The 23212-nt window shown below is 53.4% G+C and overlaps 1 protein-coding gene across 1 annotated transcript in view; it reads left to right on the top strand.

The window, feature by feature from the left end:
• The window catches only part of SLC12A3 (solute carrier family 12 member 3), a 41672-nt gene extending 18666 nt beyond the window's left edge, over positions 1-23006 (top strand). Inside the window, exons 14-27 of the mRNA XM_067719529.1 lie at positions 690-791; positions 1712-1867; positions 2540-2639; positions 3847-3958; positions 4298-4438; positions 5465-5571; positions 7028-7110; positions 8260-8337; positions 9027-9128; positions 10028-10139; positions 12464-12550; positions 15206-15341; positions 16832-16899; positions 22063-23006. Coding sequence (XP_067575630.1) covers positions 690-791; positions 1712-1867; positions 2540-2639; positions 3847-3958; positions 4298-4438; positions 5465-5571; positions 7028-7110; positions 8260-8337; positions 9027-9128; positions 10028-10139; positions 12464-12550; positions 15206-15341; positions 16832-16899; positions 22063-22204 — 1526 coding nt within the window. The 3' untranslated portion in view covers positions 22205-23006. The remainder of the gene's footprint in view (positions 1-689; positions 792-1711; positions 1868-2539; positions 2640-3846; positions 3959-4297; positions 4439-5464; positions 5572-7027; positions 7111-8259; positions 8338-9026; positions 9129-10027; positions 10140-12463; positions 12551-15205; positions 15342-16831; positions 16900-22062) is intronic.
• Positions 23007-23212: the final 206 nt, after the last annotated feature.

Consider the following 23212-nt stretch of genomic DNA (forward strand, 5'->3'; position numbering starts at 1 on the left):
GCTCACCCTGCCGTCCACCCCTGCCTCGGGTTCGATGTCATTTTATCTGGGTGGTTCTGACTGTACCTCAGATGGAGGATCACGATCTCAAATGCTCTGGGGCAAGGCTCTTGTGCTAATTCAAAGGACTCATGTACAGAAGGCCTGGCACATAAGAGTTGTTTTTCTTGTTTTGGGATCCACAGAAGCAGGCCCTGAGACAAGGATTCACATGCAAAAGTGTGTCTAGGGATGCCAGGGGTTGCAGCAGGGCAGGAGCTCGTGAGACAGGGAAGGGAAGGAGCCGGTTCTTGAGTGGGTTTCCATTGTGGGTGGAACTGCGATACAGTCTCAAGGTTTCAGAAAACAGAGAACATGTGTCTTGGATCACACTGTAAAATGTATTTCTTACTGTAATTTGTGGTCACACAAAGAAGTGTGATAGCCACTGTCCTTGGCCATCGCGTAGCCTGATGGGATCTACCCTCACACTGCTCTCCATCCTCTTTAGAGCCGGCAGTTTACAGTTTACAAAACACTGGACTTTGAGATTCACAAAATGACGGACCCATTTCACAGATGAGAAAGTTGAGACTCACTGAGCCTCGGTGGCCCATTTGGGGTCCCCTTATCCTGAGAGGGAGGGTACCAAGGACTCCTTGGTGGAGTTGCCCAGTAGACTGTTTCCTCTCTCCCTTGGGTCCCTGAAGCTGAGCTCAACACCATCGCCCCCATCATCTCCAACTTCTTCCTGTGCTCCTATGCCCTCATCAACTTCAGCTGCTTCCACGCCTCCATCACCAACTCACCCGGTAAGCAAGACCCTCCCCCTTCATGGGGGGAGGCACCTGGGGCTGGAGTATGGAGCGGGGAGTGGAAGGCATGGATGCAGGTGGGCAAACCAAGGTCACCTCTCAAATTGAAATCAATTAAAGGGACCATTCATATAATAACAGTAATAACAGCTATCCTTTATCAAGCACTTACAGTGTACACTATACATGGATTCATGCACTGTTTACAGTATGCAGAGACTTTACTAGTTAGTGCCTTCCTACACCAGTTTTGAGGGAGTCAGGAGTCTGATTCCCCAGAGAGGGAACAAAATCGTCAGTCACAGACGGGGTGGCTGCAGGTTGCACGTTGCCCAACTCCAGGGGACGCCACTCATAGATGTTATAGATTTTTATGTTTATTATGAAAATTTTCTGGCAGATGGCAGTAAAGAGTCTCAAGGAAGACTTTTTCTAGTTAGCCCCAAATCGCCGATGGGCTGGGGCTGGGGCCACCTTTTCCCTAGACCATGGACCATGGTGCCCTGGAGCTGTGCCGTGGAGCGGCTGTCACTAGTGGCGGCCCTGGCATGGCCTGCAGGTGTGGGGCTAGGCAGAATCATGTCCTTCCCCTCCATCTCACCCCCTCGGCTCTGTGTGAGCCCTGGAAACCAGCACTGCTGTGACGTTGGATGTCCTGTGGCCGTATTTGGCCAGAGCTGGACACCTCCCCCTTGGTGTAGCCTGTTCACATGGCAGGATGCCAGCCAAGGCAGGTGTGTGGCCCTACCAGAGCCTCCAAGCCCAGCTCCAGGAAGCAGGGTTGGGGGGCGGGCACAGACTGGGACCCCAGCCCTGGGCACTGCGGGCATTGCCACCCAGGCCCTGCCCAGCTATGCTGGCCCAGGAGGAGGCTCCGGAGTACTGAGCGTACGTCCTGCCCTGTGCCCCCCGCCCAGGGTGGAGACCCTCATTCCGATACTACAGCAAGTGGGCGGCGCTGTTTGGGGCGATCTTCTCCGTGGTCATCATGTTCCTTCTCACCTGGTGGGCGGCCCTCATCGCCATCGGTGTGGTCCTCTTCCTCCTGCTCTATGTGATCTACAAGAAGCCAGGTGTGCGGTCACAGGCTGCCCAGGGGGTCACGCGTCCCTTCTCGCCCTGAGGCTGCCAAGCCGTCCTGCCTGTCAGCTCAGCCGGAGGGCCTGCCTCAGGCGCTGTGCTCTCAAGGGCCCCCCTCTGGTGCTCCAGCCTCATCCCTTCCCACGGGTTGAGGAGCCCCCGGGAGTGTGCCCACTCAGAGCCCACACCTCTACTACTAGACCACCCCCCCGGACACGCAGGGCCTGACATTGCCTGCCCAGGTCCATCCTCCTGAGAGTGGCCGGCCCACTGGTGTGCACACCAGACCGAGGGCTGCCTGACTGAAGGGCAGCCAGCCCAAGCCTGGACCTGTGGGCAGGGATGTCTACACACATGCAGGCAAGGATCCCAGGGTGACAGCAGTCTGGGGGTGGGATGCAGAATGCCGGGAAAGCCCAGCGCTGTAAAGTAGAACCCGGCCTTCCAGCTCATTGTGAAGATCTTTTCGTCAAGGGAGGAGAATGTTTTGTAGAGTCATTAGCTTGATGCATAACTTTTAAACGTGTAGCCATATTGCATGTGCAAACGTTAGGAACAGATCTACAGGCTGTCTACCTGCTCCCACGGTGCTCGGTTCCTGAAGAAGGTCAACATATGTATGTCTGGTTTCTCCCATGACGTCTAACCTTGCACACGCCCCTCAGAGGTGAACTGGGGCTCCTCGGTACAGGCTGGCTCCTACAACCTGGCCCTGAGCTACTCGGTGGGTCTCAACGAGGTGGAGGACCACATCAAGAACTATCGGTGAGTGCAGCCTTGCGGATGCCTGGGAGGCAGGGCTGGCCGTGACCGTGCTCCGGGACGCTCCAGGCCAAGGCCTGTCACCTGACCGGCAGACTCATGGTGGGCACGGCCCCCTCACAGAGAGGAAACAGGGTGGAGGAGCACTGCCCAGCAGTCAGGAGACTGGGGCTGACACTGCCCAATGGGGACCAAGCAAGTCTAGTGACTTCTCTGTACCTAAGTTTCCACAGCGGAATATGCTCTGGGCAATACAAACGCAAAGGACAATACAGTCGTCCCTCGGTATCTGCGGGGAATTAGTTCCAGCCCCACCTCCCCACCCCCACCCCCCCGATACCAGTATCCTCAGATGCTGAAGTCCCTTACATAAAAAGCCTAGCATAGCTGGCCCTCAGTACCCATGGTTCCACATCCACAGATTCAGCCACCACCCTCGGTTGAATCTGTGGATGTGGATACACAGGGCCACCTGTGTTTGTGAGGGTGCTCTGGTGTTGTGATCATGAGACTGACTGGGATGAGCCTCTCCCGAGTATTCTTCGAAGCTGATTCCCCTCTTTAGTGAGGAAAAGTGTGCACCCAGGACCCCCTTTCCATCAGATCACCATGTTAATAATCAGATGTATCTATGTTGCATTACCGCTCAAAGTGCCTTACGTAGCCTCACCACAACCCTCTGAGGTACATGAAGTTACTAACCACATTCACAGGTGAGAACACTGAGGCCCAGAGAGGTTAAATAACTGGTGCCAGGTCACACAGCTGGTGAGTGGCCCATTTTGTCTGGCTCCAGCTGAGTCTGGTAGTGACCCTTGACCATGGCCCTTGGCTGCCTCTTGACCCAGAGGCTGACTCACCCACCCAGTGGCGCAGTGATCTCATAAGTGATGGGCCTCCCCACTCCCAGTCTTTATTCTTTTCACATCCTGCTGGGCTGGGCGGGGCAGGAGCACAAGATGGAGCAGCAAGATGGTGGTTTGCCCACATGCAGCATTTGGTGGCCTGAGCAGGAAGGAAAAGGGGCACCCGGTGTGGTGGCCACCAAGAGAGCTGGAAAGGAATCATAGACGGGAAGACCACAGGGTGGTTCACCTGTCCTAGGAAGGGAGTCCTGGGAGGTGGTGGAACTCCAGGGGCACCTGTATTTGGCATCCAGACCCCCAGCTCTGTCCTGACGGCTCACACCCTTTTCCCTGCCCCTCCTCAGCCCCCAGTGCCTGGTGCTCACGGGGCCCCCCAACTTCCGCCCGGCCCTGGTGGACTTCGTGGGCACCTTCACCCGGAATCTCAGCTTGATGATCTGCGGCCACGTGCTCATTGTGAGTGCCCCCTGCAGGGGGGCGGGGCTGTACTCCTGGAGGAGCCCCTGGGCACCAGGTCCACCCCCGGGGGCAGCAGGAGGGGCTGTGGTGCCCAGAGCAGGTTCTCTCCCTCCCCATCCCTCTCCCTGGCTTGCCCACACTGTCCTGCCTCTCACCTGCTCCTTCCATCTTCCTTCCACCCCTCCCTCTCCCTCCTCCTCTGCTTTTTCTCCCCTAATTCCATAAAGGAGAACCAGCAATGAGCTCAGGGGACAGCCTCCGGGGCAGGAGAGGGGCTGAGTCCCAGGCCAGAGGGTGAAGGCCACCCCTGATGTCACCTGCCCCTGTCACCCACAGGGACCCCGCAAACAGAGGATGCCTGAGCTCCGGCTCATCGCCAACGGGCACACCAAGTGGCTGAACAAGAGGAAGATCAAGGCCTTCTACTCCGACGTCATCGCTGAGGACCTCCGCAGTGGTGTCCAGATTCTCATGCAGGTGCGCGGGCCCGGGGCTTCCTCACAGAACTTAGTTGGTGTGACGACCTGGAAGGCGGGATGCCGTGAGGGGCTAGTTAAAGCCCCTTTTGCTGCAACAGGAGTACCGCCTTTCTTGCCTTTCCAGATGTGCTGATTCAGGGCACTTTCTCAAAGTGCCCAGGGCCTGGGGAAACTGCTTTGGAGGCCTGTGGGAGCTGATGACACATTTTGTGATTTTGGTTTTTTTGAGATATAATTTTACACAGCAAACTGAAATAGTGTATAGTTTGATAAATGTTTACATATGCAGACACTGCTCAGTGCTGTGAAACCACCAGTCAGATCAAGTTCTAGAACATTCCACTGGGCAATTCATTTTACTGTTCAGTTTTTTCATTTGTAATGGGATGCATGAATAAAATAACAGTTGTTAATTCTGAGTCAACATAGGGGAATCCTTTTCAGTATTTCTCAAAATTAGAAAAAAGAGCATACGAGGTCTCCTTTTGGGATTATAAAAATATTTGGAGAGTAGGTCGAAGTTATGATTGCACAATATTTTAAGTATACTAAGCACCACTGAATTATACACTTTTAAATGGTTGATTTTCTGTTACGTAAGTTTCACCTCAAAAAGTAAAAAAAAAATTTTAACATAAAAAAAAGAGAAATATAAAAGATATAAGAATTAGATGACCCAGGAATACTCCAAGCTTGACATCCAAATTCAAGTCCCTTGTTATAAGAAATAATTTACTAGAGAAGCTGGAGCTGGGATAATCCAGAACTTATGGGACAGTCCAGCCGCTGGCCCCGGCTTGGAGAGGCCGCAGGGGAATAACTCTGGCTGTAGCTTCACCTTTCTCGTGGGTGTGTCCAGGCAGACAGGACCCTGAACTGGCAGATGTGTTTCCTAAGCCCCCATGACATGGCAGAGAGGACAGCTGGGGCTGAGATGGAGCCCCACCCTAGTCACAGAACAGAGCCCCGTGGGGCCTGTGGCCTGGTTCCTCACCTCATCCCCTCCCCCCCCCACCCACGGCAGGCTGCAGGTCTCGGGAGGATGAAACCCAACATTCTGGTGGTCGGGTTCAAGAAGAACTGGCAGTCGGCTCACCCGGCCACAGTGGAAGACTACATCGGCATCCTGCAGTGAGTGAGGGCATGAGGGAGGCAGAGCCTGTGGTGTCTCAATTTGGGCCTTTGGAGTTTCCTGGGCCTTGGGAAGTAGAGGGGGAAACAGTGGGTGCTATAAGAAGCTGAGTCCACTGGTTTGAAGCTGAGGAAGAAAAAGACAGTCTGAGGGTTCCCCACTCTGACCTGTGAGTCATAGACACCAAGATCAGCAGAAACAGGCAGGTAACACAGTGAAGTGGGCCCAGAATGGGCATTAGGGAACAGTGGGGATTGTGGCAAACTGGAGAGAACAGCTGCTATTTGGCTCCAGCTAATCGTGCCCAGGCAGAAATGTGGGCCCGGTGTTGCTAGATCTAGTTTTTCAGAGAAGATGAAAATGTGGGTTTTTAGGTGAAAATCTTGTGTCCACCTGGAGGCTTCCGAAGACCTGCAGATGGCCAGCTCTCAAGCTGTGAGGTGGTACCTCTGAAACCAGGCCTCCGAGGAGGCAACAAGCTTGGGAGATGGGACCAGGGGGATAAACTCCCTAGGGATTTTAGGGTTCACTCCAAACTCTTTCTCCTTCAGCTCTTGCTGTGCAAGGTCCAGAAAATGCCTACCTGAGTTGTTTTCTGCATTGACGTGGTACAGAGAGGCAGTGTGCAGGAGCATTTAAAGAACGCGAGGCTGAGTGTTGGGGACCTGGGCCCTGCTTCCAGGTCTGCTGTGAACCAGCTATATGACTCTGAGCAGTGCATCTCACTGCCTCTAACAAAATTACAATAGGAGGCGGTGTATACCTGCTTTTCAGGAACACCCAGCTTCAACACGCCAAAACTCCAAATTGCTGGGGCCTGAAAGGCCCCTGTCCCAGTGATGTGTAGTTAAAGGAGTCCAGAGAGGGCAGTGCTTAGCCTATTAGATTAGCCCTAGTGGTGGGCTCTTGGGCACTGTGTCAACCAGGCAGTAAATATACTTGTGGGGTAGGAGCCTTGTAGACATTTATATAGACAACCTGTTGATGTCTTCATGAGCGAGGCCATTCTTGTGTGCATACCTGTCCTCAGGGTTTCCAGCCTCAGCTATTTAATTCTAATCCCAGTTGGCCACTTCCTTAGTGTGTGTCATGGGCAAGTTACTCCCTAAAACTCAGGTTTTGCATCTGTCAAATGGAGCGAGTAATTCCCATCCCCACCTCTGCTGGCAGAGTTGTGAGGAGTAGCTGCATGTATCAGGAGGACAGGGCCTGGCCCTAAGACTGGCCTGACTCAGTTTTCCCCAAGTACAGGGTCTGTAGGATCCATAGTGCCACAGACGGTAGAGCTAGAGAGGTCCTGGGGGCCTTTCCAGTCCTGCCTGCACATTATACAGATGGGGAGACTGAGGCCCAGAGAGGAGGAAGGGTATGAGGGGAGGCAGGGTCAGCTCTAGACACCTGGCCTGCTGGAGGCTGGGGCCAAGGGGAGGCTGACCCCACCTCCTCTCTTTCCAGCGACGCTTTTGATTTCAACTACAGCGTGTGTGTCATGAGGATGCGTGAGGGGCTCAACATCTCGAAGGTGATGCAGGCGCACAGTGAGTACACACCCCACCTTCTTGACACCCCATCAAAATCAGAGCAGGATATCAGGAAGTTCTAGAACACATTTTTTTAAAGTGGTACAGGGAAGACAGGGGGAAATTAGTAAATAAAAGGTCACAGACTCCTAGAAAGTCCGCTTTTGATGTAGATCATCAGGTTTCTAAATGGAGAAACCGAGGTCCAGAAAGGGGATGTGACGAGCTCAGGGTCTTACTTCCAGCTGGGGCCAGAACCAGAACTGGACCTCAGAGGTCCCCGAATCATGATAAGAACTTTTGTAACCAGTGGGATAAAGAGGATTTAATAGCCAGGAAAAAGGAAAAGAGGGGTGAGAGAGGGTCACGTAAAGACAACAGAGTATGAAAACAGACCCAGAAAGGCCATGAAAACTGGGTGTTTTGGTCTCCAAAACCAGGATTGGGGCACTGAGTAGGGATGTGTGTTACATGTAAAGTCACATGTAAACAGGCAGATCTGAATGAGTAATTTTTAGAGGTGTGAAAGAAAGAACGCATATGAAGACAAACGGGGAGGCAGTGCTGAGGGAACCGGGAGGTGTGGACGCCGCAGGCTGGCCTGAGTCTTGTTCATCCAGGTCACCGAGGGCATGCCTGGCACCCAGCAGTAGTTCACTGAATATTTATGCAACCAGAATTTACAGAGCAGTGGCCACACTCCTGACCGACGCTGCTCTAGGCGCTGGGCGTGCAGCAGGGAGCAAAACAAAGTCTGCCCTTGAGGAGCTGACATTCAGGCGGGAAACACACGGACACTGGACTCACTTCAGGCAGCGACAGCATCCTGAGGAGGTGTCTTGAGGAGGTGTCCTGAGGAGGCCAACACAGGGCATGCGGGCAGGAGGGCCTCTCTGAGGAGAGGGCTTGTGGCTAGAAGGGGAGGGCTGGGGAAAGAGGGCTCCCGGCCCAGGGACCACTCACCATGCCACCCACCACTGAGGCCTGGTGGGAAGGAGCGTAGCCTGTCTGAGCAGCAGAAGGAGGCCGGGTGGGGCCGAAGCATGAAAGGAGGCAGAGGCCAGATCTGTGGAAGCTGAGAGTCAGGACCTTCTTCCCAGGGTAAGGGGGAGCCCGGAAGAGCCCCAAGCAGGAGAGCCTGGGAACAGAGCTCCCCCTTTTTTGCAGTTAACCCCGTGTTTGACCCAGCAGAGGATGGCAAGGAAGCCAGAGCCAGTGGAGCCAGGCCGTCTGTCTCCGGCACGGGTCAGTCCCACCCACTCAGAGGCTCAGGGCGCTCTCACCCTGGGAGCAGCTAGTGACGGGCCACCGGGGAACTTGGGCAAGTGCAGGAGGTTTTTGCTCGTGACAGTGGTGCCTGAGACCCCTGGGATTAAGCAACAGGGAGTCGGGGCGTGGGGCGGGGAGCAGGATAAAGACTGCCAGCCCTGCTGGAGAATTCAGTGTCCAGTCATCATGGGACCCCCACCCAGTGAGCTCTGGAGCCCAAGTCCCAACCCCTCCGAGGCCCCCCTGGCCAGGCTCCAACCGGGAGGGGCAGCGATTCTCTGGCAGGCAGGGGAACCTGCAGTGCAGGAGCTGGGGGCATCCTGTGCGCATCTGTGAGGGGCACAGTGGAGTTGTTAAGAGAATGACCCCAACCCCCCAGTGCCAACCAGAATCCCAGGAGAGAGAAGCTGGGAGCAGGGGAGGGGCGCATCCCAGCCCTGCCCATCCCGGGTCCCTGCTCCTTGAGTCTCGGCATCAGGAGGGCCCATTGGCGGTGCTCTGGGCCAGTCCCCCAGTGCATGCCTGCAGCAGGGGCTTCCGGCCACCACGTGCACAGCCCCAGTGACGGCAAGCCCACCTCCCAGGGCAGCTCGCTCTGTTTTCAGACACACTCGGGTATTTGGATGGGCTCTGCTCCCATGTGACCTGCCCCTCTGCTCCTGCAGTGGACCCCGAGGGCCTGGTGCAGGAAGAGCAGGCCAGCACCATCTTCCAGTCGGAGCAGGGAAAGAAGACCATTGACATCTACTGGCTATTCGATGATGGAGGTCAGTGCCCCCAGGATGCCGGATCCCCCCCAGCCGTCTCCCCTCTATAACTTACTCTCTCAGCATGCCCCTCCTGGTCACTCTCGACAAGGCTTCTGGTGGGACCTTGGAGCCCAGCAAAGGGAAATAGGGGCCCCTGGGCTCACAGGAGCCTGGCTGGGCCCCTCTCTTGGCCCCATGCTTTTCAACTATAAAATGAGAGACTTAGGGGAGCAGCTGAGGTCAACATGAGGTGGAACCTTCAGACTGGACAGGCCCTTGGGGTCACAGGCACATGACATAAATGGGAGAGATGGCCTGGTGCACAGGAAAGCTGTAGGGATATTCTTCACTTCCCAAAGAAAAACACTCTCTCCCATTTTTCTTAAAGCATATCATTCTCAGCTTTATTGTTCCCACCCTGATTGAGTCCTAGATACAGAGAAAATGTTCTGTTCCAGTAAGATATATCCTATTGTATATAGGATGTGATAGATAGTATTGAATGAGCACTTACTGTATGCTTGACACTAAGTGCTTGCATGGGTTAACCTAATGCAATCCCCAGGTAGGAACGATTATTAACCCCGTTTACAAATAAGGAAACTGAGGCACAGAGTAGTGAGGTCATTTGTGGATTACACAGTGATAAGTGACAGCGATCTAGATTTACGTGTGAAATATCCCAATTGTTAAATGCCAGCTCACTTGTTTAAAAGCATCGTGCAGGCCACATAAACCCCAGCCCACAGAGCCCCGCGTTTCACCCCTGGTTTAGTCTGACACACTCATTACAGAGGTGGGTACACTGAGGTCCAGAGAGGGGAAGCGGTTTGCTAGTGGCAGAGCGGGGCAGGAACTCAGAGAGGGCTGGATCCTGAGAGCATTTTCCTCTTGACTCATGAGACCCTCTTTGCCAGGCCTCACCCTCCTCATCCCCTATCTCCTCGGCCGCAAGAAGAGATGGAATAAATGCAGGACCCGCGTGTTCGTGGGGGGCCAGATCAACAGGCTGGACCAGGAGAGAAAGGCGTAAGTGGGGGGCACTGTGTGGGTCGCACGGGAGCGGTAGGTGTCACCCCAACACTGCCCCAGCCTGCCTCCCCCACTCCACTGCCCCCGGGGGCTTGCCCCTCTCAGGTCACAGCCGTGGTGAGGAAGCTCTGGGCAGGAGCAGGTTTCTCTCCATTTCAGAGGTGGTTTTGGTGTCCTGTCCCCCTTTAGTAAGATGCACATGCCCTAGTCCCGGCCATGACAGGGAGAGCTGTTAAATTTTAAACCCACAAACCTCAAGGAGAATTGTGTGAAATGAAGGATGGAGAAGGCCCCTCCTCCTCAGAAATGAGGCGGAGCTTAGAATCTTTCAGGGCAAAGTCCCCCCAAGCTTGGGTTGCTGCCCGTGGTGAGACCAGAGGTGACTTCAGTGGCCAGGATAAGGGGTGGAAAATCCTGAAGAATCTCTTGGTGAGAAGTGACTTAATTCTCCAATTCTGTGGCTGATTCTCTGTCTAAACAAGAGGAAGCAGGCCTGGCTGGAGTGCTTGACAGGAAATGAGATCCACCAGAATTTAGTGACATTGGTTTACTGGCTTTATTGGTCATATCTTTCTGGCAAGAGATGCTGGTTTTCCGTTTAAATTGTGATGACAATTTCCTTTCAGGATGTGTCTAAGTAAGAATGTGAGTTGACTTAAGCTGAGAAGGAAGTAAATAGTAGGCAGGTACATAGGTGTGGAGGTGGCAGGAATTGGGCTGGTGGCACATATGTGCCTAGATTTGGGCACCTGCTTCTTTAGAGCAAGGTCAAGTGAGGTCTAAGGTCGTAGGATGGAGGACTGCTGGAGGGTGCAGCCGGGCTGGGAAGGACGGGGTGGGTGGCTTGCCTCCAATCATGCAGTTAATTAACCAGAGAGAAAACCCTGCCCAGCCTTTAGTGCCCGCCATGACGCCCCAGGGTCAGGACCCCGTGGCTTGTGCCACTTTAGTCCTATGCCAGGACCACATCCCCACGACCCCTTCTGAATCACCCACTGCGTGAGTTAAGGGTGACCAGCAATCCCATCTCGTTGTCCTCATCCCCCACTGAGAACTTCTCTACCGGAGGGCCCTTCTCAGCAATGCAGAGGAGAGCACTGCCTGGGAGACGCAGCATCAGCTTCCCTGTGCTCTCCAAAAGGTAAACGCACCTCGAAGGCTGCTTTGCCCTCTCGGCTTCCTGTTCCAGCTCCAACTGAAAGCTGGGTTCAGCAGGTTTAGTTTAGTTCAAGGCTGCAGCACTGTGGGGTCACAGGATGTCTGTCGAGCAAAGGGTGTGAAATCTCTGCCCCCCAGCTGACTCTTGACCAGGCCACGTCCTCTGCCTTCCTCATGACTGCCTCCACCCAGGCCCTGCCCAGGCCTGCCAACCAGCACCGCACACCAAGATGTTTGCCCACAGCTCTGCGTTCCTAAGTTCACTCCCAAGTTCAGGGACCAGCAGTGGCTTGACAGATGGGCCCCAGCCTGCTCCTTCGGGCTTATCTCCTTTTTGTCCCCTGGCGTGCTCCACACCATCCCCTGCACCCCCATGTCTTTGGTCATTTGGACTCCCCTCCTGGGGTGCTCACTCCCCACCACCTCGTCCTGGGGCATCACCAACTCTGTGTCCTGCCCCGGGATTCTGATGCAATGGGGGGGCTAGGGCCGAGGCACGTGTACTGTCTGGAAGGCTCCTTGAGTGATTCCAGTGCGGACACCCTCTTTGGCCTATAGGTCTTACCCACCATTCACCATCCAACCAGATCACCAACTCCTCTGTGAAGCCTTCCCTGACTGCCGCAAACCACAGTTGGCGTCTCCTCCCTGTGGATGCAAAGTCGGGGCCATCTGGCTTGCTGCTCCTGGTTCTGTACTTAGTTCATGTGTGTTATCTGTTTCCTCAGCCACCTGAGGAGTTTCCTGCAGTTCGCCTCCCATCCCTTAGACCCTTCCTTCTCAAAGTGTGGCCGGTGAACCAGCAGGCCTCACATAACCTGGGAGCTGGTGAGAAATGCAGAATCCCAGGTCCCAGCCCAGACCAGCTGGATCAGAATCTGCACTGTAACACAATCCCCAGCAGGTGCTCTGACATTAAAATGTGAGGCGCCCTAGTCCAGAGGTGGCCACCAGATACTTAGGACAACTCCCTTCCCATGTCACTCATCATCACCTGACCTGCTTTATCAATATTTATTTATTGTCTGCCCTCCTCCCAGGTTAGAGTGTAAACTCCCCGAGGGCAGGGTTTGTTTTGCTTGCTGCTATATCCTCCACAGGAGCTCAATAAAAATTCATTGAATGAATGAATATATTAAAAAAAAAAAATCTCCATCTCCCAGGATCATTTCTCTGCTGAGCAAGTTCCGGCTAGGATTCCACGAAGTTCACATCCTTCCCGACATCAACCAGAAGCCGCAGGCTGAGCAGTGAGTTTTCTGTGCTGGGGGTTCCAGGCAGAAGGGTCGGCCCTTTCTCTCGGGTGAGCCAAGGGCAAGGACATGGTCCTTCCTGCCCCCACCTAGACTGGGCTCATGGAAAGAAAGAGGAAGGGTCGAGTGTGCAGCCGTTAATTTCTGTTTGTGTTTCTTCCCCCTGCCGGCTGGTCCTTTGCATATCAGAGCTGTGGTCTTTGCCAGAAACACACCTGGGCGGGAGGCCAAAGAGTGTTCACATTTATGCTTTATCACACACCAAGTGTTTTTGAAGCTCTTACTGGTACAAATCATGGCTAACCTGCCCCTCGAGCAGAAGCCGGTGTTTCATCTGCCAGGGACCCCCCCACCTACCCCACAGACCTGGGGGCTGAGGGAGTCTCCAGCTTCACACTTCAGGAACCCAGACTGCTTGCTATTCACAAAAGGCTGATTTTACCTCCACTGGTTTTCTTCAGATTTGTGGCTTCTGCCTGCTTGTAGCTTCCGAGTTCTTTCTGCATCTCGAACTTTCCCTGCAGTCCCAGTCCGCTACAAGCTGCCTCCTTCCTTCTCTGGGCATTGCTTAATTTAAGTGCCTAAAAAAGGGACTGTGACTGGCCCAGCTCATCCCTTCCTGCCAAGCTAAGGTAAAGTCCACTGGAAGGCCTATTTCTTGGCTACCTTTGGTCCAGTTGGCTGTGGCCAGGAATGGCAGAATCATATGCCCCGAAATACACAGCTAAAGGGTAGCTCCTTCTGCAGGGGCCATGTCAGAGGCACGTCCCCTCCACGGGGCTGAGGGATGCTGGAGCAAACAGAACAGAAGGTGCAAAGGCCCTGAGGCAGAAACATGGCAGCTGCGGCCCCTGATGTTATGTTAACCTACTGGCACTTGGAGGGGGGAAGATGTCGAATGGTCTGAGGGACCACTCCCCCTGCCTGCCCATGCAATGGCAAGTTGGCGGACTTTAAGCAAACTCCTGTGTGAATTTGTATCAGGGCTCAATTGTGGGGCCAGAAGGGATGATTTACTCTCCTAATGGTTCAATTTTATATTCTTAAAAGAAGACATTTACAATAGGATTGCTTTATCTCAATCTGTCTACCTGAGGTTTTCCAGGACTCTATCTTCTCAATAAAGTAAGGTCTGTCCTGACCTCTTTAGCCCTTGTTTACCTGGAGAGGGAAGGAAATCAAGAAGAGAAGAAAGGAACTATTTAATAGTGACGGATATACTGACTCTCCCATTCTCTCAGGGCTGTGCTTGAGCTGCAGGGGCAGAGATGAGTGAATTGCAGCCCTGTCCTGCAGGGTTTACCCCGGCTTAGGTGTAGGGAGGATATCAAGAGCCATCAGAATGCTGCAGACAGGGACCAGAATGCACAGCAGGACATAGGGTCGTCTCTGCTGGTGGATGAGCAGAGCCTTGAGAAAGGCCGTGAACAGAGATGGGGGAAGACCTTCCTCAGTGCAGAGGATAGCGCAAGCCAGCGTGCAGACCCCATCCAGCACATATTATATTTAAGCCTCCCTTTGCCCCTACATCTGCCTCCACCTCCTGGACCATTTCTCTCCTCCCTTGCACAGCCAACCTTCTCCAAAGTGATGCTACACTCTTTGTGGCCGCTTCCTCCCCATCCCTCATTCTCCAGCTCACTCCAGTCTGGCTGCCCTCCCACTGCTCCGCTGAAATCATTCTCTCCAGCCTCGGCCGTGACCTCCGCACCACCAGATCCGCAGAGCCCACTGCTGTCCTCATCTTTCTCTGCCTCTCAGTGGCATTTGACACAGTGATCCTTCTTGAAACAGTCCTTCTTTTGGCTTCTAAGACACCACCCTCTCCTGGTTCCCACCTACCTCTGTGCTCCTCCTTTCAGTATCCTTTGCTGGCTCTTTCTCCTTTACCTGACTTACACTGGTTGGCATCCCATTCTCCCCCGCACTTGCCTTGCTCCGGACTCATGGGCTCCTTTGCTGCTCCTCAAACAGCCCAAGCATGTTTGGGCTCCTCCTTTACCTGACTTTACCTGACTTACACTGGTTGGCATCCCATTCTCCCCTGCACTTGCCTTACTCCGGACTCATGGGCTCCTTCGCTGCTCCTCAAACAGCCCAAGCATGCTTCTGCCTCAGGGCCTTTGCACCTTCAGTTCTGTTTGCTCCAGCACCCCCTGCCCTGTGCATAGCTGGTTTCAGAAGGACGGGCATCCTTGGGTCCAGGGAGGTCTTCCTGCCCAATTAGTCCCCATCCCAGTACTCAGTTTGTGCCTTCATAATACTTCCAATCTGTATTTATTTGCTTATTTGTTGCCCAGCAGACCGTGAGCTCTGTGAGGGTGGGGTATGTTGTCTGGTTTGTTCACTGTTGTGTAGCACAGAGCCTGGCACAGAATAGTGCTCAGTAAATACCTGGGGGATGGACAGGTGGATGGAGGTGGATCACAGGTTGGTCTTCGTGGACGACTTGTGGAAGTTCTGTTGAAAGTCAGACCCACCCGTCAGTGCTGAATTCAACACAGAGGCTGCTTTGATGTAAGAGGCAATGTCAGAATGGGTTTTAGCCTGAAATGTATGTCCCCGTGGCACCCACTTCCATCTCCCTCTGAGGACCTGATTCCCCTGGAAACGGGCATCTCACCCAGTCTCACTTGCTCTGTCTGTCCCCAGCACCAAGCGGTTTGAGGACATGATTGCACCCTTCCGCCTGAATGATGGTTTCAAAGACGAGGCCACGGTCACCGAGATGAGGCGAGACTGCCCCTGGAAGATCTCGGATGAGGAGATTAACAAGAATAGAATCAAGGTGCAGGAGAGAGATGGGCCTTGCTGGTGTGGGGTGGGGGTCCAGGGGCTCCCCAGCATCAGCACCTGTGCCCCATCTGTCCTGGGCTTCCTTAACCCCCTCCCCAACCCTCGATTCTACTCTCCCTGCCCCAAGCCTCTGAGGTGTCCTCAAGCCATACATGCTCGGGCTGACGGGTGACCCAGTGGTTGATCTCGGAGCCTCCTTGGCGTGGGAGCCTGGTCCCCCTGCCCATTTTGAGTCACCGCCCCCTGGCCGTGGCAATGGACTGCCCGGAGTCCTTCTCCCTCCCCTCCCCTGTTCCTCCATGTGTGCAGGAAGGGATGCATAAGGCAGGTGGTGAAGGTCAAGGCACAATTTGTCCTGTGGGCCAACAAAGCTGGCTGATCTTCTCCCCTTAGCTGTAGACCCCGCCCCGCTTCCCAGGCAGCATCTGCAGGACGCTGATAGGGCCTAAAGGAGAGTGGCGGCTGCCAAGGCCATTTTCAGGTGGAGTGAGCAGTTGGGGGCCTGGGGACCACGGTTCTGCTCCCCGTGTGCTCTGCGTCAGTGGTTCTGAGGGGCAGTGTGACACCTGGTGACTTCTGGAGACATTTTTGGCTGTCACCTCCGGTGGTGGGGGGGACGGGATTGCTACTGTCATTTAGCGAGTAGAGGCCTGGATGCTGCTACACATCCTCCACCCCACCGGACGGGTCCACAGCGAAGAATGATTCCACCCAAATGCCGACCTTGGGACGTTTATGTGAACTCACTTCCCCTCGGTTTTCCATTCTCTCACGTGGGGTGGCCGTCCACTATGAGACCCTGAGTGTCAGTCGTTTCTGAACAATTTGGAGACAGGCCTTGGTGTGGGAGGGAGCCCCACACAACCCAGCGCCCACCCCAGCTTTGGGGAATTCCCTGACCCAGCAGCCCTGAGACCCCAGACCCTCCCACAGCTGCCCAGCTCCTTGGAAAACACTGAGTAAAGCATCGTGTCCACAGAAGGCTCTTGGCTACTCTGTTCCGGGAGAGGTAGAGCAGCTCCACCCCTGCTCCAAGTCCGCCTGATCAAGTGCTTCCCCTCAGCCTGGAGCTTTTGCATAGATTATCTCCCTCAGGCCTCCCCAAATTCCCCGGGAGAGGGCACTGTTGTACCCATTGCACAGCTGTGGACAGTGACGCTCAGGGAGGTGAGTTACCTGCTCAGGCTCTCTGCCAGGAACCCTCAGGGCTGAGATTTGAACCCAGCTTTCCCAGCCATGTGAGGGGTTCTTCCCTGCCATGATCCTGCTGGTCATGGTAATAAAGTCAGGAAGGAAACACCCAGGGGGCTTCTCCAGGAGGTGAGCTTGGCATTCACTTACCTTCTTGGAGGTGGGAGAGTCTATAATAATTTAGAGGCAACAATTCACACACCTGGTTTGAGGTGTTCAAAGAGGCCACTGGGCTTGGCCGGGACCACTCACCAGACATGGGAAGTGACCACATGGCTTTCCCTCGCCCAGTCCCTTCGGCAGGTGAGGCTGAACGAGATTCTGCTGGATTACTCCCGGGATGCTGCTCTGGTCATCATGTAAGTAGCGCCCTGCAGATGGAGAAGTCTGTCGCCGAGCCCAAAGGTGTCAGCTCTGCAGGGGTGGCCACTGGCTGAGGACCCAAGCCTTCCCCTGTGAGGATGCAGGGCCCCAAGCTCCTGTAAACACAGCCCGGGTGGGTTCTCAGCACGTGGCCGGGCCTGCATCTGCCCCATGCCCCTCGCCTGAGCGCCAGCTGGCAGAGGTCTTGGGGCCCCAGTGTCCCGGGTCTCACTGACTCCCCTCACCACCGCTTTTCCCTTATCCACTGCTTTTTCCTGCCAAACTTGGCTTGACAAAGGGGACCCAGCTCATTCCAGAAGAAAATCGATTCCTAGTTGTTTGGGAACCACCCAGCCCTCCTTGGCCACCGGCCACCCCCAATTGATGTTGGTGCCAGGTCTAGGCAGTGGAAGCAGAACCCGGCCCCAGCCCTGGCTGTTCCAGTCTCCGTGCCTGTCAGCTCCTCGAGCTTCCGTTGCTGCTGCTTGTGTCTGGTTAGGAGCTGCCTCGCTAGGGCAGGTATTGGCTGAGGCTGAGTGGAAGATGAGGGGAAGGTAACAGTGGCACAGGGAGTCTCAGGGTGACAGACCATGGCTGGGAAAGGCCCAGCTCAAGAGGCGATGTCGGCATTTGCCAAGCGGAGTACCTGACATTTCCTGGGGTGAGCCACTTGCGGATTCTGGATTCCGCAGGACAGCAGGGAAGCCTGTGGAACCTGTTTGTTCGTACCCAGAAATCAAGATGGAGCATGCGATTTCTAGGGCCCCGCGTGCAATGAAAAGGTGGGGCCCCTAGTTCAAAAGTGATTAAGAATGTCAAGATAGTGACAGCAGAGCATGAAGCCCAGCCTGGGACCCTTCTCAGTGGGGGATTTTGTGAATGCACAGGTGGCTGCCCACGAAGATGGCTCTATGAAGCCATGCTTCCTGGAGCTTTTAGGAAGATCATTTTTTGTACAAAGAAAGTGCTTCGTGTTGCCTTTGATGTGGGGACTGTGGTATAAGGAAAGTGGGTTTATCTCCAAGCCTCTGGCTAACATCTTGCAGAAAATGTTTCTAGGGCCAGGTTAGCCTGGCCGTTGACTGGGTCAGACGGCAAGACGGTGGCAATGGCTTCATCCTGGGATGGCTCCCCGACTTTCCCTGGGTGTGGTACCTGTTGTGTGCCAGCCAGGGGGTGTGGGTGTGCCAAACCACCTCTTCCTGAGTGCCACTTCCAAAACAGATTTGCGTTTTGTCTCTGCCATCGGCCAGCACGCTGTGTGGCCTTGGGCAGGTAACCCTCCTTCTCTGAGACTCAGTTTCCCTGATTATAGAGAAGAGTTAAACTAAATTATTTCCAAGATTCTTTTTCACGCTAACATGCTATGATTCTAAGTTTATTCGCCGCTAAAATGAGTCCATCTCTCAAGCAGTAAGATGAGGAATTTCATCCAAGGAGGTGACTACCTGCTGTCACCTCTCCCTTCCCACTCCTCCACGCCCTGGATCTCATAGGGAAAACCAATCCCCCACCCACCAGTCTTTGTGGGATTGGCTGATACAAATAATCAGGAGTCCACTCACCTTAGAGAAGAGGCCTGCACACAGCGTCCCCCCGCAATGGCGGCAGCCGCAGCTGTTGCCCAAAGGGGCCCTGGTTGTCAAGCCAGATCCACTGGGAGGGCGCAGCAGCTGCGCTGCTCAGTCTCCAGCCCGGAGACGTGCCCGTAAAATTCACTCTGAGGGTCACCTTCATCAGAAGCACCGGGAGACCGTGGAAAACGGCAAATTCCTCAATTCCTTCCAGATCAGGGCCTGGGGTGGGACCCAGGAGCCTGCATTTCCCAGAAATTCTAAGGATGAAAAAACCCTCCCAAGCCTCCATGAAATGACAAAAATCACATTTTCCAGCACATCAGCGCACTTGGACTCTTTTCTAGAGCAGCTTTGAGGCAGAACTGGCTCGTTTGCCGTCTGCTAATCAGCGGTTTATCTGATTAACGGCCCACATTTGAGCTCAACTTAACCTGCGCTGCTGATAAAGCAGCCTTGTAACCAGCCCAGCAAACTTTGACCACAGTAACAGCCTACTTCTGGCATAACTTTTGGGTCTAGACCCCTCTGTCTTCTATAAAGGCTCCCTCCTCAAAGCCAAATAGTAGTAGTCAAAATAATAGTGATCGACATTGCACTTTATCGGTTGGGCCTCTATGACACTCAAGGCATTCGGCCTTATTAATTTTATTTTTTTATTTTTAAACATTTATTTTGAAGTATAGTTGATTTACAATGTTGTGTTAATTTCTGCTCTACAGCAAAGTGATTACGTTATACATATATATATACATTCTTTTTCATATTCTTTTCCATTATGGTTTATCATAGGCTTTTATTTTAAGTTTTTTTTTTTGATGTGGACCATTTTTAAAGTCTTTATTGAATTTGTTACAGTATTGCTTCTGTTTTATGTTTTGCTTTTTGGCCACGAGACGTGTGGGATCTTAGCTCCCCAGCCAAAGATCGAACCCACACCCCCTGCACTGGAAGGCAAAGCCTTAACCACTGGACCGCCAGGGAAGTTCCTATCACAGGATATTGAATATAGCTCCCTGTGCTATGTACAGTAGGACCTTGTTGTTTATCCATTCTACATATAATAGTTTGTATCTGCTAATCCCCAAATCCCAACCCACTGGGCCTTATTAATTTTCAAAACTCTATGAAGTGGTTCTATTTTACCCCCATCCCCTCCGCAGCACACACACTTAGGAGATGAGGAAACTGAGCCTCAGAGAAATTCAGCACCTGCCGGGATCTCACAGCTGTCAAGTGGCAACTGGGTTTTGAAGCCTGAGATGCTGATTCTGAAGCACGGTTATATTTCCGCATCTAGGTTTGATCCAAGGCTGCCTTTCTTTGTGGCTAAGAGCTGCAGTTCTGAACAAGAAGCTCCTTTGTTCTGGAGTAGCTTTATTTCTAAAGATTAGTCGCTTACAGCACACACATCCTGTGAACATAAATAGAGCGTGTCATTGGCTGGCACTGGGGGAGATTGCCGAGGGAATCAGTAGCATGGACAGGTGCACAGGGTCCGCTCCGGGAGGGAAAGGCCACAGCAGGAGCTATGGGAGTCCCCTGCCCTGGATAACGCAGCCACCAGTCCCCTCGTGGCCTTTGAAGTTTTTGAATTCAGTCCCGGAAAATGATGTAGAAGTTCCGGGAGGGCATTTCCAGCCTTTAGCGTAACTGTTAAATCAGGAAAGTTTGCTTTCCATATTTCCACTTCCCTTTTCCCTGGAAAGGCACCAGACAAACATAAACACAGTCTACGAACTAAAGTGACACTGGCTTAATGGAATGTCCTTGTTCCCACCGGGTTCCCCAATCCTGGGGACCTTGCTTTTTAAGGGAGAATAGTGTTTGTGGCAAGTGAAGCTTTGAGGATGGAATTTTAAATAAGGGACAGCTGTTTAAGGACCTCAATTTACCTTCTCAGTGGAGGTGGGAGTTGCAGTGAGCAGGGGCCGCTGGGATGGAAAGATCCCAGGACCTCAGGTCAAGTCCCAGCTCTGCCACTCACTGGCTGGTCATCTCGAGCTGGTAAATAGTAATACGTGGTGACAGGACTGCTGACACCGTGAAGTGCTTACTCTGTGCGAGCATTGTTGTGCAGCACCCTTCCTAAGTTGGGTTTTCGTTAGAGCTTACAAGCGTCCATGAAGGAGGCATGTGTGTTCTCACTTCGGGGAAGAGAAAACAGAGGCTCAGGGCCAGTGAGCCATTTGTCAAAGCCACGTGGCTGAGGGAGTGGCAAAGCCATGACTCCTACAGCTTCTCTGACCCCAGAGCCAGGCTCTGAAGCCCAGTGTCGCACAGCACCCTCCTGGCTGCCCAGTTCCCTCAGCTGTTCCCCAGGGTGGTTCTGAGGTTCAGATGAAATAGTACCTGTGGATGTACTCTGGGAAAACAAAATGCAGTCCCACGTAAGGTGCTGGTGCCCCAGCTTCACGTAGCGCCAGCTGGCAGCTGCGATGCTGCCACCTCCAAGAGCCAAGAGCAGGACGGCTGCAGGCATCACCACGTGTCTTTGGAATCTCAGTGTGGTAGAAAAGTCACTTCCCAACATAGCCGTGAAAATGTGGCTGAAGAGCATTCCCAGGGCATGTTGTTATTTGCACAGCATTGCAGTTCGGACAAGGGGCCCTCCCCAGGCGACAACGGAGTCCTGCTCCCAGGGCCTTACCTACAGGGCAGGGAGCAGGACCAGGCCGCTCAGCTGAAACACGTGAACATATCACTTTGTTGTGGCCACAGGCAGGTGTGTAGCTGGAGAGGCGAGGCTGGCATGACCTGAGTGGTCGGATGAGTGGCATACAGCCTCACTGTGTCAGACTGTGTTCTAGGCACAGGCGGATAAGACAGACCCAGCCTGCTCGTGAGTGAACATATGTCTAGTGGGGGGAGACAGACAACACACAAATAAATAAAAATAGGATTTGAGAGTGTGAAGTGCTATGAAGATAATGAAACAGGGTGACATGATGAAGAGAGATGGGAAGATGTTATCGAAGAGGGTGATCAGAGAAGGAGGTGCCCTTGAGCCAAGACCTGAGGGAATCGAAGGAGCCAACCCGGTGAAGAGCTGGGGCCACTGCCTTCTGGGTGGAAAGAACATCACATGCCAAGGCCCTGGGGCAGGAGCAAGCTTGCCATTTTTTTCAGGAGTGGAAAGGAAGCTTCTGTGACTGTAGCGGTGTAAGCGAGGCTGCGGGTGGTGGGAGGTGAGGTTGTGGAGGCTGGTGGGGACCAGATCATGGGGACCTTGCAGGCCATGGCTTTGTTTAGAAATGCGTTGTGGGAGTTCCCTGGCGGTCCAGTGGTTAGGACTCAGCGCTTTCACTGCCGGGGCTCAGGTTCGATATCTGGTCGTGGAACTAAGATCCTACAAACTGTGGGGCGCGGCCAAAAAAAAAAAGAAAAGAAATGCTTTGCGGCTGAAGGTACATTTCAGGTCATGCTTTCAAGGAGAGCAGCAGGTCCTTCTTAGGGTGGCTGGGAAGAAAGAGCTCTGAAGGGGCCAATACACAGAGACGCTGTTCAGAAAGCAAACCAGGAACTGGGCCGTGTGGGGAAGGCCCCTTGGTAATTCCCCATCTGCTGCTTCTTCCTGCCCCACAGCACCTTGCCCATAGGGAGGAAGGGGAAGTGCCCGAGCTCGCTGTACATGGCCTGGCTGGAGACGCTGTCCCAGGACCTCAGACCTCCGGTCGTCCTGATCCGAGGAAACCAGGAAAACGTGCTCACCTTTTACTGCCAGTAACCCTGGGCTTGTCTGCGCCTGCCCAAAGCTGGGATGCAGGGGGTGCCCGCCTGTCCACGGGGACAGGACACATGCCCTAGCGCACTTGAAGAGGTAGCATCTGATGATCTCATGGAAGAAGCTGGTAGATTTCCAAATTTCATCTGGACCCCACTCCCATCAGACAAGTCCTCTGGGCTTTGTTTTTCTGGGCTGGAGAAGTAGCAGGTGGAGCTGTCTGGAAAACTCTCTGGTGGATTCATATTCCTTTTAAGTTTTCTTTTGCTCTTGATTACAACAAATTAAGATTTCAATCTTTGATTTGTATACAAATTTTAGTCAGAGTGCTGAGTGTGAATTTGGGCCGTTTCTACAGACCTTTCCTGGGAGCACCCCCTAAACACGCCTCCCCCCTCCAATATCAGGAGAGTGGGCACCCCACCTACAGCCCTTACAGGGGGAATACAGGGGCTCGTTGAGCCTCCATAGCAATGCAAATTTATTTAACCTCCTCTCACTTCCTTTGCTTTCAATAGCATGTCTTCATGTTTCGGTTGGTTCTTTGGTAGACCGGGACTTTCAAACATTTTCAGACTGCAACCCACAGTAAGAAATCTATTTTACATTGAGGTTTGGAACAAACAGAGTGAAACTGAAGTGTCACAGAACAATCCTTGTCCTTACTATGAGTGATGCACTTTGGTATTTTCTATTCTTTCTACTTCTTGTTCTCCTTTTAATGTTGGTTGCAATCCACTAAAATGAGTTTGGGATCCACTAATGGGTGCTGACTCATGATTTGAAAAATACAGCTTAGACTTTCCTCTGTGCCCTGTGTTTTTCTATACAACAGGGAGTTCATCTAGTTGGAGAAAGGCCATGGTGGGCATCACTGCCATTTTCCCCAGCTCATCCCACAGGGAAGGAAAGGGAACCAACAAAAACACCAGGAGGAGGGGTATGGGTGGTGGGTGTGTCAGGAAAGAGCTTCAAAGGAGGGGCATGGTTTAGGGAGTCTCATGCAGGAGT

The sequence above is a fragment of the Pseudorca crassidens genome, chromosome 20 (genome assembly GCF_039906515.1).
Source record: "Pseudorca crassidens isolate mPseCra1 chromosome 20, mPseCra1.hap1, whole genome shotgun sequence".
Taxonomy (NCBI): domain Eukaryota; kingdom Metazoa; phylum Chordata; class Mammalia; order Artiodactyla; family Delphinidae; genus Pseudorca; species Pseudorca crassidens.